This window comes from Ammodytes marinus, assembly GCF_949987685.1.
Source record: "Ammodytes marinus genome assembly, chromosome: 16".
NCBI lineage: Eukaryota > Metazoa > Chordata > Actinopteri > Uranoscopiformes > Ammodytidae > Ammodytes > Ammodytes marinus.
The window spans coordinates 21,847,631-21,870,413 of NC_137220.1; the positions used below are offsets into that span (position 1 = coordinate 21,847,631).

The 22,783-nt window shown below is 43.8% G+C and overlaps 1 protein-coding gene across 1 annotated transcript; it reads left to right on the plus strand.

Moving 5' to 3' along the window:
* Positions 1 to 206: 206 nt before the first annotated feature.
* col1a1a (collagen, type I, alpha 1a) lies at positions 207 to 22,583 on the plus strand. The gene is made up of 49 exons (XM_080043740.1): positions 207 to 463; positions 2,598 to 2,789; positions 3,328 to 3,353; positions 3,708 to 3,743; positions 5,185 to 5,277; positions 6,599 to 6,667; positions 6,793 to 6,837; positions 7,567 to 7,620; positions 7,733 to 7,786; positions 7,900 to 7,953; positions 8,462 to 8,515; positions 8,623 to 8,676; positions 9,097 to 9,141; positions 9,263 to 9,316; positions 9,421 to 9,465; positions 9,638 to 9,691; positions 10,468 to 10,566; positions 10,695 to 10,739; positions 10,939 to 11,037; positions 11,418 to 11,471; positions 11,573 to 11,680; positions 12,156 to 12,209; positions 12,323 to 12,421; positions 12,535 to 12,588; positions 12,682 to 12,780; positions 12,939 to 12,992; positions 13,108 to 13,161; positions 13,896 to 14,003; positions 14,102 to 14,146; positions 14,600 to 14,698; positions 14,834 to 14,941; positions 15,361 to 15,522; positions 15,634 to 15,687; positions 15,788 to 15,895; positions 16,033 to 16,086; positions 16,355 to 16,408; positions 16,498 to 16,659; positions 16,936 to 17,043; positions 17,450 to 17,557; positions 17,679 to 17,732; positions 17,956 to 18,063; positions 18,227 to 18,280; positions 18,392 to 18,499; positions 18,589 to 18,642; positions 18,762 to 18,869; positions 19,020 to 19,299; positions 19,414 to 19,604; positions 20,288 to 20,530; positions 20,892 to 22,583. The coding sequence occupies exons 1-49, from the start codon at positions 382 to 384 to the stop codon at positions 21,036 to 21,038; spliced, it is 4,347 nt and encodes a 1,448-aa protein (XP_079899866.1). The 5' UTR covers positions 207 to 381; the 3' UTR covers positions 21,039 to 22,583.
* The last annotated feature ends 200 nt before the right edge of the window (positions 22,584 to 22,783 follow it).

The window sequence follows — 22,783 nt, forward strand, 5'->3', positions numbered from 1 at the left end:
AGGAGGGAACCTGCTGATTTTTCTCCTTCTTTCCCCTCTTTTCTTCTGTTTTTTTTCTCTTTGAAGGAGGGGTTCCATTCTTCTCTTCCCTAAACGTGAACGGCAGCAGCGTCAGGGTAACGACGAGGGTGCGCCCCCTAGTCGGCCCAGTCTCCTCCAGCACCTCCCAGATCTTCAGGCTCCCATATAAAAGCCCTGGTGGAAAGAGAGTGTAGGCAGTAGGGAGTTTTCTGCTGGGGTCAGGAGGATTGTGAACAGACGAGCGGACCCTGCCCCAAACACCCCGTGTATGAGTGGAGTGTAGCAGAAAAAGAAAGAAAACATCCCCAACCTTTTTTTTTTCCTCCCTCAAAGAGTCTACATGTCTAGTGGTTTCTAGACATGTTCAGCTTTGTGGACTTTCGGCTGGCGCTGCTGCTCAGCGCAGCGGTGCTCCTTGTCAGGGCGCAGGGCGAGGACGACCGTAAGTTTTCATCATCACTGTTGTACTGGAGCTTCTCAACCTTTTTTCTCTTTTTTTGGTTTTGGAAAAAGTGGATTTTCTCTCTCCGAGGGGGTTGGACGGCTGCTGAGATCTTACTTTAGGCAGACAAGAGAAGAAAGGAAGGAAAAAAAAGTTTGAACTAGAAGTATGAGCTTTGATGATGTGTATGGCATCGTTTATCTCCACGTAGATACACTGACGCAGACATAGGTAGATGAGCTTGTGCAGCTTGAGGTTCAGACAGTACAGGGTGTGCGTAATGCATTGGGCATCTCAAGAAGGCCTCCCACTCTCTCTCTCCCCCTTTGGTTGTGTTTGTCTATGTCTTTCTATCCCCCACCCCCCACCCCCAACTCTCCCATGCATGCAGAGCGAGTTGCTGCAAGTTTTCCAGGCTGTAACTCCAGAGGAGGGCATTCTAAAGGAGACTGCTTTTTCACATTTAAACCCAAAACCCTTTTAAGAAAATAACCACTAGCCTTTTATCCCCCTTCAAAAGGCCGGATACCTCAATGGCTTTTTTATCAATATGACACCCCTTAACTTTGCTGCCTGCAAATATCTTCATACAGGCCTGATTGATATGGCAGAGTAATTTGCCTGGAGCTAAGTGTTGAGCTTGCCAGGTGAGCGAGAGACAGTCACATAAGGGAGAGAACAGAGAGAGAGAAGAAGCTGAGCAGGCGTAGTCTTGTCTGCTGGAAAAAAAACATTTGACCTCTCCAGCCTGAGGAAGCCTCCTCTGTCTCCAAGTTTAGAGAGTGAAGAAGGAGAACTCACACAGAGTTTGTAAAGGCCTCTGTCTGGTGTTAAGACACTGATATTTTCCTCCTGTGCAAAGACAAAGAAAAATCAGCTCAGCTCTGGAAAACAAGAACCAAAGGATCTTGAAAATGCAATTTTTCCAGATGTTCCTCTCTAGCCTGGAAAGGACCCAGCTCTCTGCCTGCCCGTCTGTCTGAAGCAGATGTGGTTTAAACCCTCTGAACGGTCTGGCAGCGCCACCCAGAGGCGCATCTCCGCTGCTGCAGACACATCTGGCCGCCACGTCCCCTCACCGCCTCCTTTTACCCTCCTCCTCCTCCTCCTCCTCTACTTCTTTCCACTCTTTTTTTTGTTTCCTCTAATTGCAAACACATGCGGACGCTGTTTCCACCAGTTGCTGCCAAGCCGACTGTCTGTAGCACTGCTGCTGCTTTTCCCTGTGAGCTCAGCACTTTGGCATGCTGGGAGATTTATAAGCCCCAAACGGGGGCCCCAGTTTGGGTTAGTCTTGATGAGAATCCCACAGCAGAGGAAGCAGCAGCAGCAGTGATGTAGCTCAGGTCGGAAAATGTGACATAGAGTTAGAGCAATGGAAGGATCAGGTTCTGTTCTGGTAAAGGAGAAAGTAAACCAGTTGGAGACTGCTCCTTGCATAACATGCCTTTGCACTGGTGCCCTCCCTGTCACCTCAGGCCTGTCCTATTTCTGCTCCTCCAATACGTGTTCAAACCTTTCCCAGCAATCAGTTCTGAGATTGAGATTTGACATGTACTGATTTACAGATGTGAGAGTGCATATTGATGAACATTTATGTAAATATGCAAGATTCTGCAGTCTGTATGTGACTGCGTTAACCCATTTCCTTGGTTGTTGATTTGATGGACATGATTTTAGTGTCAATACAGCATTTTTGCTTAACGTATTTTTTACTGAACTTGAAGCACTTTATATTTTCCTTTAATGCTAAGAGGTATACACAAACAGGAACACAGGCCTGTATAGACCACAGTGTTTATAGAGTACATCAATATGATATACAATTCTATTTTTAGTTGATATGAGGGGACACGATTGGAGCAATTCAAAAGAAAGCGAAATTGGTTGAAACCTCACTAGAAATATTGTTTATTTGGATGCGGATACAAACTGATGAAGTTGGGACAGTTTATATCAGGATATATTAGTTTATTTAATCATTTATTAATTTGTTTTTCTGTCGACTTTTTAATTGAAGCAAATTTACAACATTGGGTTTTCCTCAATGTCATGTTGAGGCCCTTGTGTTTTGGTGCGGTGTGTAGGTGTCTCACCTGCCTTCCCTTCTCTGTGTGTATGTCGCCCCCCTCAGGTCAGGGCGATATCTGCACCTTGGACGGCCAGGTGTTTGCGGACCGGGATGTGTGGAAGCCGGAGCCATGCCAGATCTGTGTGTGCGACAACGGAAATGTGATGTGCGATGAAGTCATCTGCGAGGACATCAGCGAATGCCCCAACCCCGTCATTCCCATCGACGAGTGCTGCCCCATCTGCCCCGACGACAGTACGCTACAATTTTCTAATGCTCACTTTCTCCAAGAATGCCCCTATCGCAAATGTTTCATTTCAAATTAGTATATATATATTTTTTTTTATTATGATGTTTTTCTCTTTACATGCTTCCTAAGGGGAAAGGCCAAAACATTCACACACACCAGACACACACACACACACCATTCTTGCTCATCACACCTTACCTCTCTCAAGCATGACTACATGCACTCCTGACCCCATTCACCCCAAAGTACACGTACACGTACACACACACATACACACACACACACACACACACACACACACACACACACACACACACACACACACACACACACACACACACACACACACACACACACACACACACACACACACACACACACACACACTTGTTCTCTTCCAGCATCAGATATACACATATTCCTCCTGCTGTTACAGATGTAATGTTCTAAATTTAAATCTCCATATTTGTAATGAAATATATTTTATTTGCCTTTTTCTTTTGTTAAACCGCTTTCCATCTCCTTCTGTGTCCCCTCTCTCAGACGGCTACACATCGCCCGCTGTTGAGGTAAATATTGATTTTTCTTTGTTGATCGATTGCCTATCCAATGATGGTTCTAAATCTATCATTCCCTATTATCCAATGACAATATATTTTTCGTGAGTATCATTATATGATTCAATGAAACAAGACTGACTCGTGCAATTGTATTAATTAAATATTGATTATTGATCATTATTGGATGGATCAATGGGACATAAGATCAAGTTAAAATCGCTTTTGACTAGATCTATAAAATAAAAAATAATAATGACAATAATAATAATAATCATTTGAATCATATTCTGATATATTGTTGCATCATTTTGTGCTATCATACACAGAGACACTATTTTAAACACTTCTTTGTTTTCTCAATAGGGACCCAGGGGAGAGCGTGGACCCAAGGGAGACAGGGTAGGTTCACGCTGTCTTCCTCTCATGATTCCATAATCAATCTTTTGATTTGTGTTGTGTTGCGTTGCGTGCTGTGCTCAAAGCCTGGCACTCTGAGCAAAAAAATTCCTGTGTGTCTATGAGCTGATGCGTTTGAATTCGGAAAAAGGAATTAATGTTAGAAGTCAAAAGATATTGAGGTATGCAAAGTAAAAGCACTGAAACTGCTGATGGACTACTTTGCAAAGAGTAGCTGTTCCAAAAGGCCTAATGTCTAATACGTTTACTGGCACTTTGTCCTGCTTCTATAACAGCCATTCGATGCATGTAAGCAGTACATTGCATTTGTAGTTACTTCAAACTGCACCGAAGGCTGCTACCTATACCTTGTTACTTACACTTACCTCTACTTTGTTACTTTCACTTACACATGAATCAAGTCTCTATCTCCTGTTTCTAGAAACTCTTATGAAGAGAGACAAAGTAAAGGAAAGCCAGACATGTGCTTTTAACAGCTATGGGTTCATCCTTTACTGAGTGAGAGCGGAGACTGGAAAACATTCTGTGGTCAGGTTGAGACATGCAGACAGAGGGTGAAGCTGTTTGGAGAGGGACAGAGAGCAGAGACTTTGTGCCTGGTTAAAGGAATTAAGTGAGACACTGTGGGGAAGAGGTTATTTTGGGTTTTGAGCAGTTCAAGCATTGAGAGTTATTTTTTCACAGAGGATTTTGTTTTTTTCTTATTTGGGGCGATTTTCAAAACTTTAAAGGGTGGCTTCATGGCATATCTCCATCAGCTGGGTTTGGGGTTACTTTTGCAGTGGGGAGGCCATGTTTTACTTCAGATCAAATTAGCCTTTTCTTTTTCATCTCAGGTCAAAATTATTTTTTAATTCTAATCATTTTCATGATGGGATTTGGATCAGCCAGCTGAAGAGACACATTTGGTTTAGGATGAAGATAATTTCTTTTTATTAAATAATTAATTTTCATTCAATTTCACCTGCAACCGAGTGGGGGAGGCTACCTACAATCTTTAAATGAGTTTACTTTATTGATTATTGAATAGTATTCATAATATTGTTATAGTAGAACTCACAAGCAGAACACTTTCCTATAAAATAAACAGTGGACTGTTTACTTACCCACTTCCTGTATGCTGATGAGGTCATATGTCACATGACCACCTTGAAGTCCACTCCCGTTTGGTCACATGGAAGGTCTCTAGGGGGTGTTTAACCAAACTGCATCTCATCCAGGTGCAATCGTTTCATCACCATAGGAAGCAAATTAGCCTGGACAGACACACACACATAGGAAAATAAAATATTTTTCAAAAGGTTATTATACACTGATGATGTCATGTAGCTATGCGAGTGTGGCCACTGGAGCCCTGCACTCAGGTGACCCTTATAGTCTCTAGACTCTTAGGCCTGACCCCTTCTCTCTCTCTCTTCTGCAGGGATATGGTGGCCCCGCTGGTAACGATGGTATCCCCGGCCAACCTGGAATGCCCGGACCTCCTGGCCCCCCTGGACCCCCTGGCCTCGGTGGAGTAAGTTTTGGCCCTCTTGATTTTCTTAAATTTAAGTTATAAGATTCCAAATTGACAAGTAAGACAATAGACCAATGGCAGTCCCAATTCAGTTTTTTCTTCTTTGCTTCCCAGCACTCAAATCCCACTACCCATAATCCCCTTTGTTAGTTGGATTGTATATTCTTCCACCAGATGAACCGTGGCATCACGGCATGGTCCAAGAAACGTTTGGGAATTACAAATGTTTTTGGGTGGCCTCACATGATTTTGGGATTAAAATAGACTACTCCAAGTGAGTGTGGCTTTCAGTCTAGGGTCAAAAGGTCAAAAGTTAATTAGGGTACATGCCCAGGAAAGGGGAAGTTAATCCTCAATTTCCATCCATATTTGCTTTACTAAACTATCACTCCAACCGACTCTCATTGCAATTGACATGATATTAAGATAACATTCCCAAGATAATTTGGCATTCTTATGCCAAATCTACCATTTATTCACATGCTTATTTACTAGGCTAGCTAACCTGTCAAACCAGTCTAATTTACCATGCTTAATGTCGAAACCTGTCAATGTACTAACACACTTCTTTACCACATACAGCTAATAGTATCACCATCTTGTTTATTATGCTATGATTCAGTTTACAGTTGACTTTCTTGGTCATTTTTGGTCAACACTTATTCAGCAACCTTGCATTGGATCTTCCACTGGATAATATGCAAAGTAACAGTAGTAGAACGAAGCATGTTGTGACTGTTTATCATTGACTTCCATCCAAATTCAGCATATTATGGCAATATTCCTTTAGACTCTGTCATTTGGCATGTGAATGTAAAATTGCCTTCACTCCTGACTGACCACAACATATCAACAGCAGATTATCATTCTAAATGACTACAGTTAGCCTGGATTTACCTGACCTCAAATTGGATATCGCCCTACCGCTTAAGAGTGCTAGTGTCTTAGTGTTCAAGCTGTTTGTCTAGACAAAATGATAGGATATTGTTGAACAAAGTAGGAAACACTCAACAGGGTTGGGCACTTAAATTCCATCTGACATGTTTTTGCTTTAGGTTTCCTTTGCATACATACTACATATTCATTTTCAGGACTTAGTACACTGAGATATGATTTACAATATCTTGGCTGGCTAGAATGCCCCAGAATCTACTATCATATTTTGTTGGAATTATTTAAAAAAAACAATATTAAATCTCTACATATGCATTCTAAAAGTCCATACACATATAGAGGGAGAGAACGGGTCTTGAGTTTGTTATGTACAAAGGTGAAACAGCATTGCCTCAGGATATTCATACCTCCTTTCTGCTTCTTCCAGAACTTCTCCCCTCAGATGTCTGGTGGCTACGATGACAAGTCTCCTTCCATGCCCGTGATTGGACCTATGGTAGGACACACACACACACACACACACACACACACACACACACACACACACACACACACACACACACACACTCTCAGTCATGGTGATGCAGCCTCTGACCTTGCCTCTGTTTGTTTGAATGACAGGGCCCAATGGGACCCCGTGGTGCCCCTGGACCTCCTGGCGCAGGCGTAAGTACACCAGCTCCTCCTTCTATCAATTCAAAATGTTTGAAATCTGAGGTTTGCAGGATAGAGGATGAGAGGGCAGTGACATAAGGCGTTACATCTTACATCATTGTGACATCATCGTGACATCATCATCATCAAGGTTCAAGGGTCAAGGGTCAAGGTGGCTTTATTGAACCTTGATGACCTTGATCATCTTCCAACTCTTGCACTGCTTTCCTTCCCAGCACTTGAGTTTGTTCCCTTATATATAGTTAGGACCTTTATATAAACTACAACAAAACAGTAGTGCTATCGAGATTTAGATATTCACCCCAGTATAACGAAATCCCTGAAAATATCATGAGAATGGATCCAATCTGGACCTAGTAGCGATGTGTGCAGCGGGCTAGAGCAGGTCTGTGTGGCCTGGCTTCACCCTAGAAGAAACACAGCTTGATTTGCATGCCACTCCATATTAGTGTTTATCTATTTCACTACAGAAATCACAATTCTGCCTTTTTTAATGAGCAAACAGCCGCCATGAAAGAAAGATACTCCACTGGCTGATGGACAGATTGCTGTTAGTCCCCCTGTTTGAAGTGGTTCACACTGTATTATGCAATCATTTAGTAGAATAACTTAGCATCAGGGTGAATAAACTTCAAATAGCGAGGGGTTATCAACATAGTTGTCAACAGTATTGTTAGTGTAAGCACAGTATTGATGGTGTTCATGTGTGTTTTTCTACAGGGACCTCAGGGATTCACCGGCCCACCTGGCGAGTCTGGAGAGGCTGGAGCTTCTGTGAGTATTGTATTGGCTTCACACCACTGCAACAAATGCACGTCTACATTGCTACCCCGGTAGTTTGTAGTTTGTGCCCTTTCTCACCTCATTGTCCATCTTTGTCCAACAGGGTTCCATGGGTCCCCGTGGCCCCGCCGGCCCCTCAGGAAAGAACGGAGAGGATGTGAGTTCAGATCCACTCCTCTATTCACCACCTGTCATTTGGGTTTAGATTTTAAAAAAGGACTTTAGTCATCACCCTTCCTCATCCATCCCCATTCTCTCTCTTTCTCACAGGGTGAGTCTGGCAAACCCGGTCGCAACGGTGAGCGCGGACCTTCCGGCCCACAGGTAACTTTCCATGGCAGTGTTGTTCTTAATGTTTTTGTTAAAGTTTGTGTGTTGGTTTGTCACAAGATAACATCACAAACATAGAAACAAACATGCTTACATAAATGCACACAATCTTTACAATTACATAAGAAATCATATTTATATATGTTCAGATGAATGCATTCATTGTATTGCTGGACATGAAATATACTAACTAGAAAAAAGAATAATAATAAAAAAAGAGTCAGCTAATCTTTACTCGTGACATTAAATACTATCATAACTCAGTATCCCATATCTTTGATATCGTAATGCCCCCCCTCCCTCCCCCATTTGTTTAGATCAGATATTTAGCCCTGCCTTTCAATATGATTCTTTCCTGTAAAAAGATTATGCCTAAGGTTATGAATACCGGAACTTAATAACAGTGTCTTTGAATAGTAAAAGAATATAGACTTTGCCGATCAGAATAAGAGTATTAAGCGGTATTAATTTGTGTCTTTTATCTTTTTTCTTTCTCTCCCAGGGAGCTCGTGGATTCCCAGGAACCCCTGGCCTGCCCGGCATCAAGGGACACAGAGTGAGTAAACAGCCTGCCTCCCTCTTCAACCCCGTTTACTAAACTACAAATATGGAATCTCCAATTGTTTTCCTCTTCTCATTTGTAAATCTCTGTTTATTCTGTAGGGATTCAGCGGTCTGGATGGAGCCAAGGGAGACTCTGGCCCCGCTGGTCCCAAGGTATTGTGTGCCTCCTTTTTATCAATGTTGAAAATCAATATCAATTTGGTTCATCCAAGTTTGTGTTCAGTAGTACTTTTTAGAGAAGTAGCAAGAGTAGTTATGACCTATACGTTCTATCCAGCTATAGTAATCGCACCATCACTTAACTACAAAACTGCATTTCCCACCATGCAACCTACAACACATTTACTTTAGTACATTTAGTACCCAAGCCCAAGCCAAGATGACTCTGTCCTCCTTACGACTAGTGAACTGACTTGTACTGTATGTGTAAAATTGCTGGACAGTCTCATTTAGGTATTGGCTGCAGTACTAGTAACACCATATTGGCTTGCTAAGTTAATATTGGCACATGATGCTACACTGTCGCTGTCATTCCCATCACCTGACCTGACCTGTGTGTTCATCTATGTTTAGGGAGAGACTGGATCCGCCGGTGAGAACGGTACCCCCGGCGCTATGGTGAGTAAAACAACTGCCCCCTATCTTGTCTGGCCTGTTAGCTGCCATCTTGGAATTGCCCCTTCCCTTCCATTTTAATTTAAAGAAACTAGCCGGCTGACTTTCTCTCCCTCCTTCTCAGGGACCCCGTGGTCTGCCCGGTGAGAGAGGACGTTCCGGTGCCAATGGAGCTGCTGTGAGTACACACACACACACACACACACACTCACAGATTCTATCTATCTGTAATCGGTATACCAATGGACAGATGGATCAATTATGTTTGTCTATGTGTTGCAGGGAGCTCGCGGTAACGATGGATCTGCTGGTGCTGCTGGACCTAACGTAAGTCTTGTTGGCGCTTTTAATTAATTTCGTAAAGTATCATTTCTCTGAAGGTATAGATTGTGTGTTTTCTGATACAAAAGCATCTGTATAAAGTGTGTTGGCACTGGCTGGCCAGATGGATGTCCTACGCTTTAGTCTGAATGTTTTTTTTCTTCTCTTTCGTTCTCAGGGTCCCACTGGCCCCGCTGGACCTGCTGGTTTCCCCGGTGGCCCCGGAGCCAAGGTACTATACAATCCATGGCGTAGACAACCTCCATTTTGAATGTCCCCACACCTTCAACTTTGTCTTTCTTAAAACTCCCATCTTTCCCAAAGTAATACCACACATGTCATGTGGCTACGTCCCATTTCTTCACCTTCTATCTCTTCTCTGAGAGCTTGTGCTGGTCATTGAAAGTCCCTGACCCGACTTTGCAGTGCTCTGATGTATCTCTCATGTGAAGATGGTTAAAAGTCAATTGAATCTTTGATGCAACTGGGGTCACATCGGGTGTGGGGTCATAAAGGTCATTACGAGGTCATACAATTATGGGCCTTGTCCAAGTTACACACTGCATACTACTACTAGGTCTAATCAGGTTTGGGCCTTGTAGTAGTGTGTGAACCTGACAAAATTCCCTAAATTAAGGATATTAAATGTGTTAATTATTTGAGTGCGCCTTTTATGGACACTCTTGGCAAACCACAGCCCATAAAAGCAGCAAAAGACGATTGGCTCACATTTAGAGAAGAGCAACATTTACTTAGTGTTTGTTGTGTTTAATGTATTGCATTTGAAGATCGGAATACAGATTGAGTGTGATTTTTTTTCTTTTTAAAAACCCATCGAGCTAATCTTAATTATTTTTCAACCTGAACACAGTGTTCCTCAAAAGTCCAAGTTTATGTTCACCCATTTTAAAAAATTTCTCCATCCCTCCACCAAGTCCTTAATCATGTTTTGGTTTGTACTCGCGATTATCTGACTGAATCCTGTTTTTCTGTTTTCCCTCTGCCCAGGGAGAGGCCGGACCTCAGGGTTCTCGCGGATCCGAGGGACCCGCTGGATCACGTGGTGAGCCTGGCAACCCCGGAGCTGCTGGCCCATCTGGCCCCTCTGTAAGTACAAGACAAAGATGAGACCATATATTTATCTGAAACTATATTTATCGTACGGAAAAATACATCCTCGTTTGCGGCTCTTCGGATTGTTATTGAATATCTCTCTCTTCTGTTCCTTCTCTTAGGGAAACCCCGGAACTGATGGAGCTTCTGGAGCCAAGGGAAACCCTGTAAGTATATTTTCCCCCAATTTGGCAGGTCAGGGTTCAGGGGTTGATTCCCATTCTGGCCCAAAAAGGTTGAGCAAGGCACTGACAAAGGAGCCGGCATGGGCTATGTGTGTTTCAAAGTCAACCATACGCACATAGACTGATTCCTGGCCATACGGCATGATGTGACTGTGTTGCTGTTGTGTGCTGCCCCCTGCAGGGTGCTGCTGGAGTTGCTGGAGCTCCCGGTTTCCCCGGACCCCGTGGACCCCCAGGTGGTCAGGGTGCATCCGGTGCCCCCGGAGCCAAGGGTAACAATGTGAGTAAAGCTCTCTTTGAACTAACCAGAGTAGTATTAGTAGTATTTTCTAAAAATCTTTTCCATTTTAATGGATATAAATCAAAATAATACATCAGTGCAAATACACTGAGGTAAAAGTCAACTGCTAAAATCAATTCAGTGTCCTGCATGTTTTTTCTAAATAAATTGTCTGTGTTTGTTTTTGTTTGTTTTTAATTTTTAATTTATTTAGAAATTAATTAATTAATATTATAATTTTTTAAGATCCGTCCCAGTTTTTGTTAATTCATCATGTTTCAAAGGTCTCTGTGTTTCAGGTGACTGACATTAGTTGTTTTTGCATCGTTGTTCTTCTTATTGTTTGTTTGTGTTGTCTAACTATCATTTGTTTCCCTCAGGGTGAGGTCGGTGCCCCAGGAGCAAAGGGAGAGCACGGTGCCAAGGGAGAGGGTGTAAGTTGACTTCAGCCAGCATGGAGCACAGCTCTGTATACACACACACGTACAAATGCACATTTGGTCTCTTATTCTTTCATCTCATTGGTGTTCTCCAGGGCGCCCCAGGAGTTCAGGGACCCCCCGGCCCATCTGGTGAGGAAGGCAAGAGAGGATCAAGAGGAGAGTCTGGTGCTGCAGGAGGCCGTGGAGCCCCCGGAGAGCGAGTATGAACCTCACCTTATCTTCACAATATTATTTATTTTTTATATTTGCTCGAATGACCACTTGATGTGGATATGGCACTTTACATGGGTTCATTCTAAATGAACATCAGGACCATGTAAACAAACCCTCAAGTGCCCCCTGCAGGCACTAGAGGGTAAAGGCATAAACATTATATATTCATTGACATTTGTTGACATTATCTGGTGCAGAAATTGTATCTGGTTCCAAAATAGTATGATTCAAATGGACATATTTGGACCACAATGCATCAATCATACGTCAACGTTTTTTGGGCAATCTTATGGTATTTTTGAACTATTTTAAGAAAATCTGAAATCTCTAACCCTACTCAGTGGAACTTGAATATCTCCCCAGAATACACCTGAGCAAACGCAGTGTTGTATAGGTCAGAATATTCAGGAGTATGGTCATAGGTCATAGAGCTAAGCAAGATGTGCTTGTTTCTCTCTGCAGGGCGCCCCTGGCGGTCGTGGTTTCCCTGGTAGTGATGGCCCCGCTGGAGCCAAAGTGAGTTGAAAACACACACCTTTTCATTTCACAAGCATTGTAAAGCTCTGCATTTGTATTGAACTAATCTCTTTCTTTCTTCCTCTTTCCTCTCTCTTTCTCCCCCACCCTAGGGTGCTAACGGTGAGCGCGGAGCCCCCGGTCTCCTCGGACCCAAAGGATCTACTGGCGAGTCTGGACGCACTGGCGAGCCTGGTCTGCCTGGAGCTAAGGTGAAATTTCCTGATAAACTGTTTTCTGAATAATCGTCAAATTGTCTGCAACATCATTTAGTCAGTGTGCACACAGGGCCATTTTCTGACATCTGACCTCTCTTCCTTTATAGGGTATGACTGGTAGCCCTGGCAGCCCTGGACCTGATGGCAAGACGGGACCTGCTGTAAGTTCATGTTAGAATAACACATTTGATCTTAATCTCATGAAAACCTACACCTGCATTTCGTTTTAATCACTAATTGATCCTCCTCACCAGGGAGCTGCTGGACAAGATGGCCGCCCTGGACCCCCTGGCGCCGTTGGAGCTAGAGGCCAGCCCGGAGTCATGGGATTCCCCGGACCCAAGGGAGCTGCTGTGAGTATCTCTTTTCTCTCAACTGCTTCACAATGACTTTGATATGTTGATACCCTTTTATGAGTAATTTAGATTAGGTACTGAGAAAAAGGCTACTAAAACATCTCCACAGAGTCTCCACATCTCTGTTAATAGCACTTTTCTGCTTCTGTCTGTAGGGTGACGGTGGAAAGCCTGGTGAGAAAGGAGTAATGGGACCCACTGGCCCCACTGTAAGTTGTTTACGTTGTGCTAATCTTTGAATCTCCTGTGCTCCACTATTTATTTTCCTGTAATACATAAAAGCTAGAAACTGTGTATCTAAAAGGCCGCCATCTTTTTACCCAGGGTGCCCCCGGAAAGGACGGTGACGTTGGTGCTCAAGGAGCATTTGGACCTTCTGTGAGTATTGATTGATTGATTGATTGATTGATTGATTGATTGATTGATTGATTGATTGATTGATTGATTGATTGATTGATTGATTGATTGATTGATTGATTTATTGAAATTCATTAAGTTTCATTCAACACATGACAATGAAATTACACAAAATATAAAGAAGATCTATGGATGATAAATAGCTGGTGACATGGGTTACATGTTCGAAAAAGGATTAGGAAGAAGTCAAAACTTATTTAATGGCACTCCAAATCCTTAAGTCATCGTTAATTATTTATCACACTTGCTCATCACCATTTTTTAAAACTCATCCAAATATATCATTTATTCACCAAGTATCTTAAAAAATACAATATACTACTCATATGTTTATATCCAATATATAGTATAATTTTTATATATTTATTTAATTAAAAACAATAGTAAAAACTGAGTAGTAAACTGCACATAGCTACACACACACACACACACACACACACACACACACACACACACACACACACACACACACACACACACACACACACAAACACACACACACAGAAACATACCCATATTATCACATGGCTCAGTTGTAGCCCCCTTCATTGACCTAATTATGGTCTCTCACTACTAAATGCTTTCATAATAAATAACTGCATATGCCACTACTTACAATAAATGATTCCTACACAATTCCTTACTTAAGGTCCTTTGCTGTCAGCTCTAACAATCATTATCTTGCTTTTGTTAAGGGTCCCTCTGGTGAGAGAGGAGAGCAAGGACCAGCCGGAGGACCCGGTTTCCAGGGTCTTCCAGGACCCCAGGGTGCTATTGGTGAGACTGGCAAATCTGGAGAGCAGGTACGAACTGAGATATGATTGGCTGACATATATGATCAAATTGACCCATCCTGGTAAATAAATTAATGCATTGCTTGCCTGTCTATCTGCCTATCTAGGGTGTGCCCGGTGAAGCTGGTGCCGCAGGACCTGCTGGAGCCAGAGTAAGTCACTCATCATCATAACCATCACATTCATTCCAAATACTCAGCAGCCAGCTTCCTGTGACATCAATTAATTGTTGGTCATTGGGGAGTTGTGTGATACCTTATAATCAGTATGTGTTTGAAAGCCATGCTACAAACAGCTTTAAACAGTTATTTATTCAGTATTGTTTGTAGCGACTCGGTGTAAATATTGCCCTTTTTTGTCTATTCCAATCCAAGCTGGGGCTGGAAAAAGGCTAACAGACTAAAGCTAACTAACAACACACTGATGCTAAATTAGTGTTGGTTAGCTATGTAGATAGCTTGGCTAATTTTAAGATAATTTTAAGCTAACATTGTTTCAAAACAAAAAAACAATCATGCTCACTGCCAGTTAATCACAATTTTTTAAACCCATTTTGCGCTTCCACTTCAACTTACCAAACTGTCTTGGATCCCTTTTCCCATCAGGGAGACAGAGGATTCCCTGGAGAGCGTGGTGCCCCTGGCGCTGTTGGACCCGGAGGTGCCCGTGGATCCCCCGGATCTGCTGGAAACGATGGTGCTAAGGTAAACCCTAGAAAATGAACAAATTCAAACTTGATGGCTCTCATCGACTTAATGTGCAACCACGTGGCACACAGTTAGAGATTCTTCATCGCCCTTAACCTTTTACTTACCCTCTTACTTCCTCTCCCTCCTCAGGGAGATGCTGGATCACCCGGTGCTCCTGGAGCCCAGGGTGCCCCCGGACTGCAGGGAATGCCTGGTGAGCGTGGTGCCGGTGGTCTTCCAGGACTGAGGGGAGACAGAGTGAGTCATCACGACAATATTCCTAGTACGGCTTATATCAGCAGTGCATAGAATGCTGTGTAACAATTCACTGCTGATGCACTGATGTAGTGAGAGGCAGGACTCACAGATCACATCCAGGATTTCAGAGACCCAACAGTCACACATCCTATTAGTTCCAGCGTGAAGACTTTCCTCACCATCACACCACTGGCATACTCTTAATTGTTTAAATGTGCACTATGTTTATTTATGATAATATACAGTTGATGATTCTCCCTTCTCTGACACACCAAAGTTATATAGTGCTCTTCAACAGTAATAACTGATCTGCTGCAAAGCCAGCTACAAAATGCTCCCAGTGGTACAGGATCTGATGTATGATCGATTGCCCCCTTGTATTCCTCACTCACACTACCACTATCCACCTTATAACCCAGGGTGACCATGGAGCCAAGGGTGCTGATGGTGCTGGCGGTAAGGATGGACCCCGTGGTCTGACTGGACCAATTGGACTTCCCGGACCTGCTGGATCCACTGGAGACAAGGGAGAGCCTGGCGCCGCCGGACCTCTTGGACCTGCTGGAGCTCGCGGAGCCCCTGTAAGTACCTCTCTGCTGGTCTGTCAGGAGCAGAGTTCGAAGTCTTTAAACTGGTTGACTGTTGAATCTTGCAAACCTTAGCTGACTCTTCCCCACTTCATCTTCCTTTAGGGTGAGCGTGGAGAGTCTGGACCACCTGGACCTGCTGGATTCGCTGGACCTCCTGTAAGTCATTCCCCCAAAAATCGTCCTTGCTTTTCTTGTCAACTCATTTCTTCTTTTGCTTGACTTTTGTTTCTATCCATCCACCTCCATTCTACTACAGGGCGGTGATGGACAGGCTGGCGGTAAGGGAGAGGCTGGAGACAATGGTGCTAAGGGAGATGCTGGTCCCCCTGGCGCTTCAGGACCCACTGGTGCCCCCGGACCTCAGGTTTGTAAACTCATACATTTGCACCTCATTGTAGCCCAAAAAACAATATGATTTAAAGTGAACATCAGAATTCTCCATAGATGCGTTACCTGTTACTGATTTTCTATGTCGACTGAAACTCTATTGTACTTTTTCAGGGTCCCGTTGGAAACAATGGTGCCAAAGGAGCCCGTGGAACCGCTGGACCTCCTGTAAGTCACCACACTTCTAATCTACTCTGACTTCAGCTCTTATTCCTTGATAAGGAGCATCACAAGCAGTAGTGTAGATGTCAGAGGTGATAGTGCCCGTGGCACACTTAAAAGTGGGATACCGACCATACGCAAAAAAACATGTTTTCATTTAGAGGTTTTTACTTGTGGTGCAAGGATTAATCATGTTTTCTCACAGCACATACAGTGACTTGATACAACCTTTTTTGGCTACACTCCGCTAATGAACATATGTCTTTCTCCTTAGGGTGCTACTGGTTTCCCTGGTGCTGCTGGCAGAGTCGGACCTCCCGGCCCATCAGTAAGTCCAAATGTTATTAGCACCTCTTGTTCCTGTGGCATGGCTCAATGTCCAGGATGGTTTTCAGCAGTGTTGTATTCATTCCATAGGGCAACTCTGGACCACCCGGACCCTCTGGCCCAGGTGGCAAGGAGGGACAAAAAGGAAACCGTGGTGAGACTGGACCCGCTGGCCGTACTGGTGAGATGGGTGCTGCTGGACCCCCAGGACCTACTGGAGAGAAGGGTAACCCCGGTGGTGAAGGTCCCAACGTAAGTTACCTTCCAAAACACTCAAACTCTCAGAACAAACTATAATACTGAAAGAATGATCACCAAGTTTACCAATCATTCATAGAATCAAAATATCTGTTACCAATATATAACTGATTTGATACCAACTAAATTATTCTCTTCATGCTGTAGCATTGAATTCATCTCCCATATTACGCTTACAAAATGTCAGGTGTTGGTTGCTGTCAGTTTCTCCTGCCCTACACCTTGATGTCTAACCACTTTCTTTTTGTCTATCTCTGTCGCCCCCTGCAGGGTGCTCCTGGTATACCCGGCCCAGTAGGTATTGCTGGAACACGTGGTGTTGTTGGTCTGCCTGGACAGAAGGGAGAAAGAGGTTTCCCTGGCATGCCCGGTGCAATTGTAAGTTCTTGTTATTGTGCTACACACTACAAAATAACAAACTGCACATTGGATCAGATAGAGCCAGAATACTCAAATGTCTTTAACCAGCCAACATGAACCAAACATTATTCCAAATTCAGAATAGTAACTGAGTAGATGGTGGGACAATAACAACAAAACCACTGAGAACAATGGGAGACATAATTTACCTTTGGTTTCAGGACATGAAAACTATTTAGTCACCTGGGTGAAAGGCCACAGGGCAAGCAGAAAACAAAGTTTCCAAAGTTTATCCTCAAATAACATACTTATATTTTGTAATGGATGAAATTTTAAAGCCAGACCTACAACACGTAGCAAGCCCAGATAAGCTTCAATTGATTTGAAAAGTTACGACTCGACTGACTGGCTGTGTCATCCATAGGGAGAGACTGGAAAGCAGGGACCTGGTGGCCCCTCAGGTGAGCGTGGACCTCCCGGACCCATGGGACCCTCTGGACTTGCTGGAGCCCCTGGCGAGTCTGGACGTGAGGTATGAAGAAATAATGAAACCTGTACAACAAAGCTATCTGTCTGCCATTTGTTTGGTACTGTATGTGTATGGGTGAACCATGTAGGTTTTTCCTCATCAATCTATCTGCTTTGTGTTTTAGGGAGCCCCCGGTAACGAGGGATCAACTGGTCGTGATGGATCTGCTGGACCCAAGGTAAGTTCAAATGACATGATAGCTTACTCACCAGCACAATAGATCAAACTGATTCTAGCTGTACCCACGTGCAAGTTCATTTAACAAACAACATGCTAATTACAGCTGATTCATCTAGATACAGTGATGATAACCTAGGCATCTACTGTGATAAATGCAGGACTGGAAAGGCCATGGTAATTTAAAGCAGGAGTAACCAATTGTACTTGTGTATCCATTTTAGGGAGACCGTGGAGAGAGTGGACCTTCTGGAGCATCTGGTGCCCCTGGACCCCCTGGCGCCCCCGGACCCGTCGGACCAGCTGGAAAGACCGGTGACCGTGGAGAGTCTGTGAGTTTCAAAATCCTTATTTGTTTTATCCGCTGTCTTTTCTGAAAATATACGCTAATGGCACTTTGCCACTGAAACCAGATCTACTGTGGTCGAGAGCATAGATTGTGTTTCACTGCACCCTGCCTCTACAATACGTTCGACTGACTTTTGGATCTTTCAGGGACCCTCTGGCCCTGCTGGTGCTGCTGGCCCTGCTGGACCCCGTGGACCTGCTGTAAGTAGCAACATCATCAGTACATCAATTGTTTACTACTTACAATCGATGGAACACCGTCCAACAAAAAGGCAAAATTAACAATCTTCAAATCCTTCGTTCTCCTTACAGGGAGCTCATGGGCTTCGTGGAGACAAGGGAGAGACTGGAGAGGCTGGAGAGAGAGGCATGAAGGGACACAGAGGATTCACTGGAATGCAGGGACCCGCTGGATCTCCTGTATGTCACTTCGTTCCTACACACGCGTAAAACACATACAGTATATACACTTTATTTCTCACTGCTGTCTTATTCTTGTCAACCCACAGGGATCTTCAGGAGACCAGGGACCCGCTGGTACTGCTGGACCCGCTGGACCTAGAGTAAGTTCACTGTGCTTTAAGCAGTTTTACGTGTTTTGCATTTCAATGTTTGCTTTCGATGTATCAGTGTTTTGAGGGACATCGAGAGGCTTTAATGTTCCCCTTTTTGGTGTTTACAGGGCCCTGCAGGATCTGCCGGTAGTGCTGGTAAGGATGGTATGACTGGCCTGCCTGGTCCCACTGGACCTTCCGGACCTCGTGGACGTTCTGGAGAGATGGGACCTGCTGTAAGTCTATAACTATCATTTACCTAGTTGTTCAATAATGAGGTGATATAAAGGTTGTGGTTTTGTGAGAACACCACAATGTCTAAACTACTAAGGAAATAACCAACTTGTAAACCACCTCTCCCTTCACTTCCTCATCTCATCTCCTAGGGTCCTCCTGGACCTCCCGGACCTGCCGGTGCACCAGGCTCTTCAGGTGGCGGATTCGACCTCGGCTTCATCTCCCAGCCACAGGAGAAGGCACCCGATCCCTACCGTATGTTCCGTGCTGACGACGCTAACGTTCTCCGTGACCGCGACCTCGAGGTTGACAGCACCCTCAAGAGCCTGAGCCAGCAGATTGAGCAGATCCGCAGCCCAGACGGTACCCGCAAGAACCCCGCCAGAACCTGCCGCGACCTCAAGATGTGCCACCCTGACTGGAAGAGCGGTGAGTAAAGGAAGGCCGTTAGAGGAAGTGAAATTAGTGGACAATGGTATGAGAGCATTTTGAGTTCTAGAGGTCTTTTCTGACCTTCTGCTCTCTAAATGCCTTGTTCTACAGGCCAGTACTGGATCGACCCTGACCAGGGCTGCACTGGGGATGCCATCAAGGTCTACTGCAACATGGAGACCGGAGAGACCTGCGTACCTCCCACACAGCGTGAGGTTGCTCAGAAGAACTGGTACGTCAGCAAGAACATCAAGGAGAAGAAGCACGTCTGGTTCGGAGAGGCAATGAATGACGGCTTCCAGGTAAACAGAGCTGAACCTGCCGAATGGAACACTTCCTTACTACTTGCTTCTATCTCTTCTCGGTTTCTTCTGTTTCTCTCTAACTACCCACTCTTTCTGCCCTTCTCCTCTTAACCCATTATAGAGGGTAAAGGTGGAGTCAGCGATTCTGGAAAAAGCTTATTGTCAAAATCACTTTTTGTCAAAATCATCAGTGAAGGATTTGCTACCTGTACACAATGTTTGTGCGCTGTAAAAAATCTAGTGTTAATACAAAGCATAGGCTCTGTAAACGGGCATGCTGCTTGGTACGGTGGGCCCCAAAATCTGGTATAAACACCAGATTTGTACCTGCGAATACACACGACGGACCGGTAGCCCATCGTGAAGACATATTCACTGATTTTTTTAAAAGCATTTCTGACATCAAGCATTTTCTAAAATCGCTGACTCTACGTTTAATTTTTCTTCAGTTTGAGCATATAACTCCATTCCTACCTTCCTTAAGGCAAAATTCATCTGAGTTCTTCCATATCCTGCCCCTTCTCTCTTCTCAATTAAGCCTATTCTCGCTCCTCTCCTTTTTTCTCAGCTATTCTCCAACTCCATGTGACCTCCCCACTTCTTATTATCTGCATCTTATGACTTGCATGGCCTGATTGTTAAAGTCAGCAACTTCATCCCCTCTCATCTTTCCTACACAGTTCGAGTACGGCAGCGAGGGCTCTCTGCCAGGAGATGTCAACATCCAGATGACCTTCCTGCGTCTCATGTCCACTGAGGCATCCCAGAACATCACCTACCACTGCAAGAACAGCGTCGCCTACATGGACGCCTCCGTCGGCAACCTCAAGAAAGCCATGCTCCTCCAGGGCTCCAACGAGATCGAGATCAGAGCAGAGGGCAACAGCCGCTTCACCTACAGCGTCCTGGAAGACGGATGCACGGTGAGGAGACTTTAGCCTGACATTGTTATCCAAATTTCACAGACAGTAGGATAAGCTTCAAATGCTAATCCTGCATAGTTTGCAATAAACAGTAGGAAGCAGGTCAAGGGTAAAAGGTTGTAATTCAGCAGGCTTTTTCACTGCCTGGTGGTATACACTCAACAGATTTGAGTCTTGTGACAAAAGAAATTAGGGATTAAATCAAACATTATACATGCATGCTAGGTACTATAGCTACTCTTACAGTTTACGTGCATTGAATGAAATTCAAGCAAAATGTAAGAAATTTGGAAATTTACATAGTTAACTATGCCATTTGGAATGTTGATCCTAACCCACCTTTCTTTTTCCCTCTTCCCAGTCACACACCGGTGCATGGGGCAAGACAGTCATTGACTACAAGACATCGAAAACATCTCGCCTGCCCATCATTGATATCGCTCCTATGGATGTTGGTGCTCCAGACCAAGAGTTCGGCCTTGAAGTTGGACCCGTCTGTTTCTTGTAAAAAGAGAAATCTGGACTTGAAATTGTTGTTGTGTGAATGTGTGTGTGTTTTATTTTTTCTAACAGTCATCTCTCTCTAAAAAAAAGCCCACCAAACATTTCTCTATTGCCATTTTTTCTGAAAAATCCGACCCTTGCTCGTGATTTCACGAGTTCCCATTCGGCCGTTGTTCTTCGATGGTCCACTTTGCCTAAAACCTGCACTTCAACAAGATGGCGGCGATGTGGCGGCGTCTACATCGTCGCGTTTGGGACCACTACTTTTTTGTTTCTGACTCTTGTTTTGATTTTTTTTTACCTTTTTTTTTACCATCACCAACACCAAGGATCCTGTAGAGAAGACATTTTGTTTCACTGGCAACAAGAAAATAATATATGCTTCTGTAAAGTGTAAAAATTTTACTTCCCCTCTACATCCGGCCAAACCAGGCCTCTCTGGAGTTTACAGAAAAACCAACAGAAACACACAGGTGACTTTTGTATTTTTATACACCACTGCGGTGAGAGGAATGAAAGGACAGTCCCAACAGACAGAACCCGATTGCATTGTACCACGTTTCCGGTGTTGATGAATAAACGGTGAAACTGACAGCCATGTTTGTCTCTGTTGTTCTGACCCCTTCCCGACCCCCTACACCTGCCCCCAGACAACACTGACAACTCCCTCCTATCCATCCGCTAATGTTGTAGCTGTTGTGGTTTCTATTGTTGTTGTGGTCACTTTCTTGTTCATTCTTTTCAATTTTACACTTTTTTTTTAAAGTCACATTAAAACCACCAGCAGAGAAACATGGGTTTAAACCTCTTTTTTGAAAGAAAAACTATATATATGGCTACCTCAGAAAAGCAAGGAATTCCAACTGTTAAAAAAGGGCCCAGTGTTTTCCTTATGTGAAGCCTGCAATAGTTGTGTGGTCGTTGTTGTAGTTGTGTTGTACTGACACTTTAACAGAAGCAGGAACAGCTAAAACGGAAGGTGCTATTCTTTCTTTGAGGTCCCCTGGCATTGCAGTCTGGCTGTACTTGTCCAATGGTGTTAAGGTCACTCTGGCGTGTCAGGGTCCTCTTGGTGCTAAAAATAAAACCATGGCTTTTATTCTTGGTGCCCAGAATGAGACAGACTTCTTTTATTCCCAGCCTTTTCGGTCAAATTCTAGCTCTGTTTCTGAGCTCAAATGAAAAGGGGATCCGCGTCTCTTCTTCTCTTCATCACACTTTTTTTTCTATTTTTGAACTGCCCCCTCCACCTTTCTGTCATCCTATCCACACATCTGTTGTAGTTTGTTTCTTGTTTTCTTGTGCGAAGGGTGAATTTTTCTCAAAAAAAATAAAGATAAAAAATTGCAAACAAATAGAGATTTTTGAAATGCACATAAAGACAGCCATCAGCAGAGAGTATGTGAGAGAGGACAGACAGACACACCCATGGGGGAAAACACCACAAAGATCTGTACCTATTTTGTATATGTATAATAAATTGAGATGTTTCTAATTATTTTGAATGCTGAAATAAAGCATGTTAAGTGGTCTTAACATTGAATCCTGACTAATTCCCTGACTGACTAGTTGACTCCCCCCACCTCCTCCTCAGTACTTGAACCAGATCTTTTGACCTAATTAACAGTTGTGCGGTCACTAATTGAGAAGACAATATTTAAAGAAATTTCTTAGAAATGTGTTATGTCTCTTGTTCAATCTATGCCTCTTTGAAGGGTCAGTCCTAACTGAGACAGGGAGTGCAAGTGT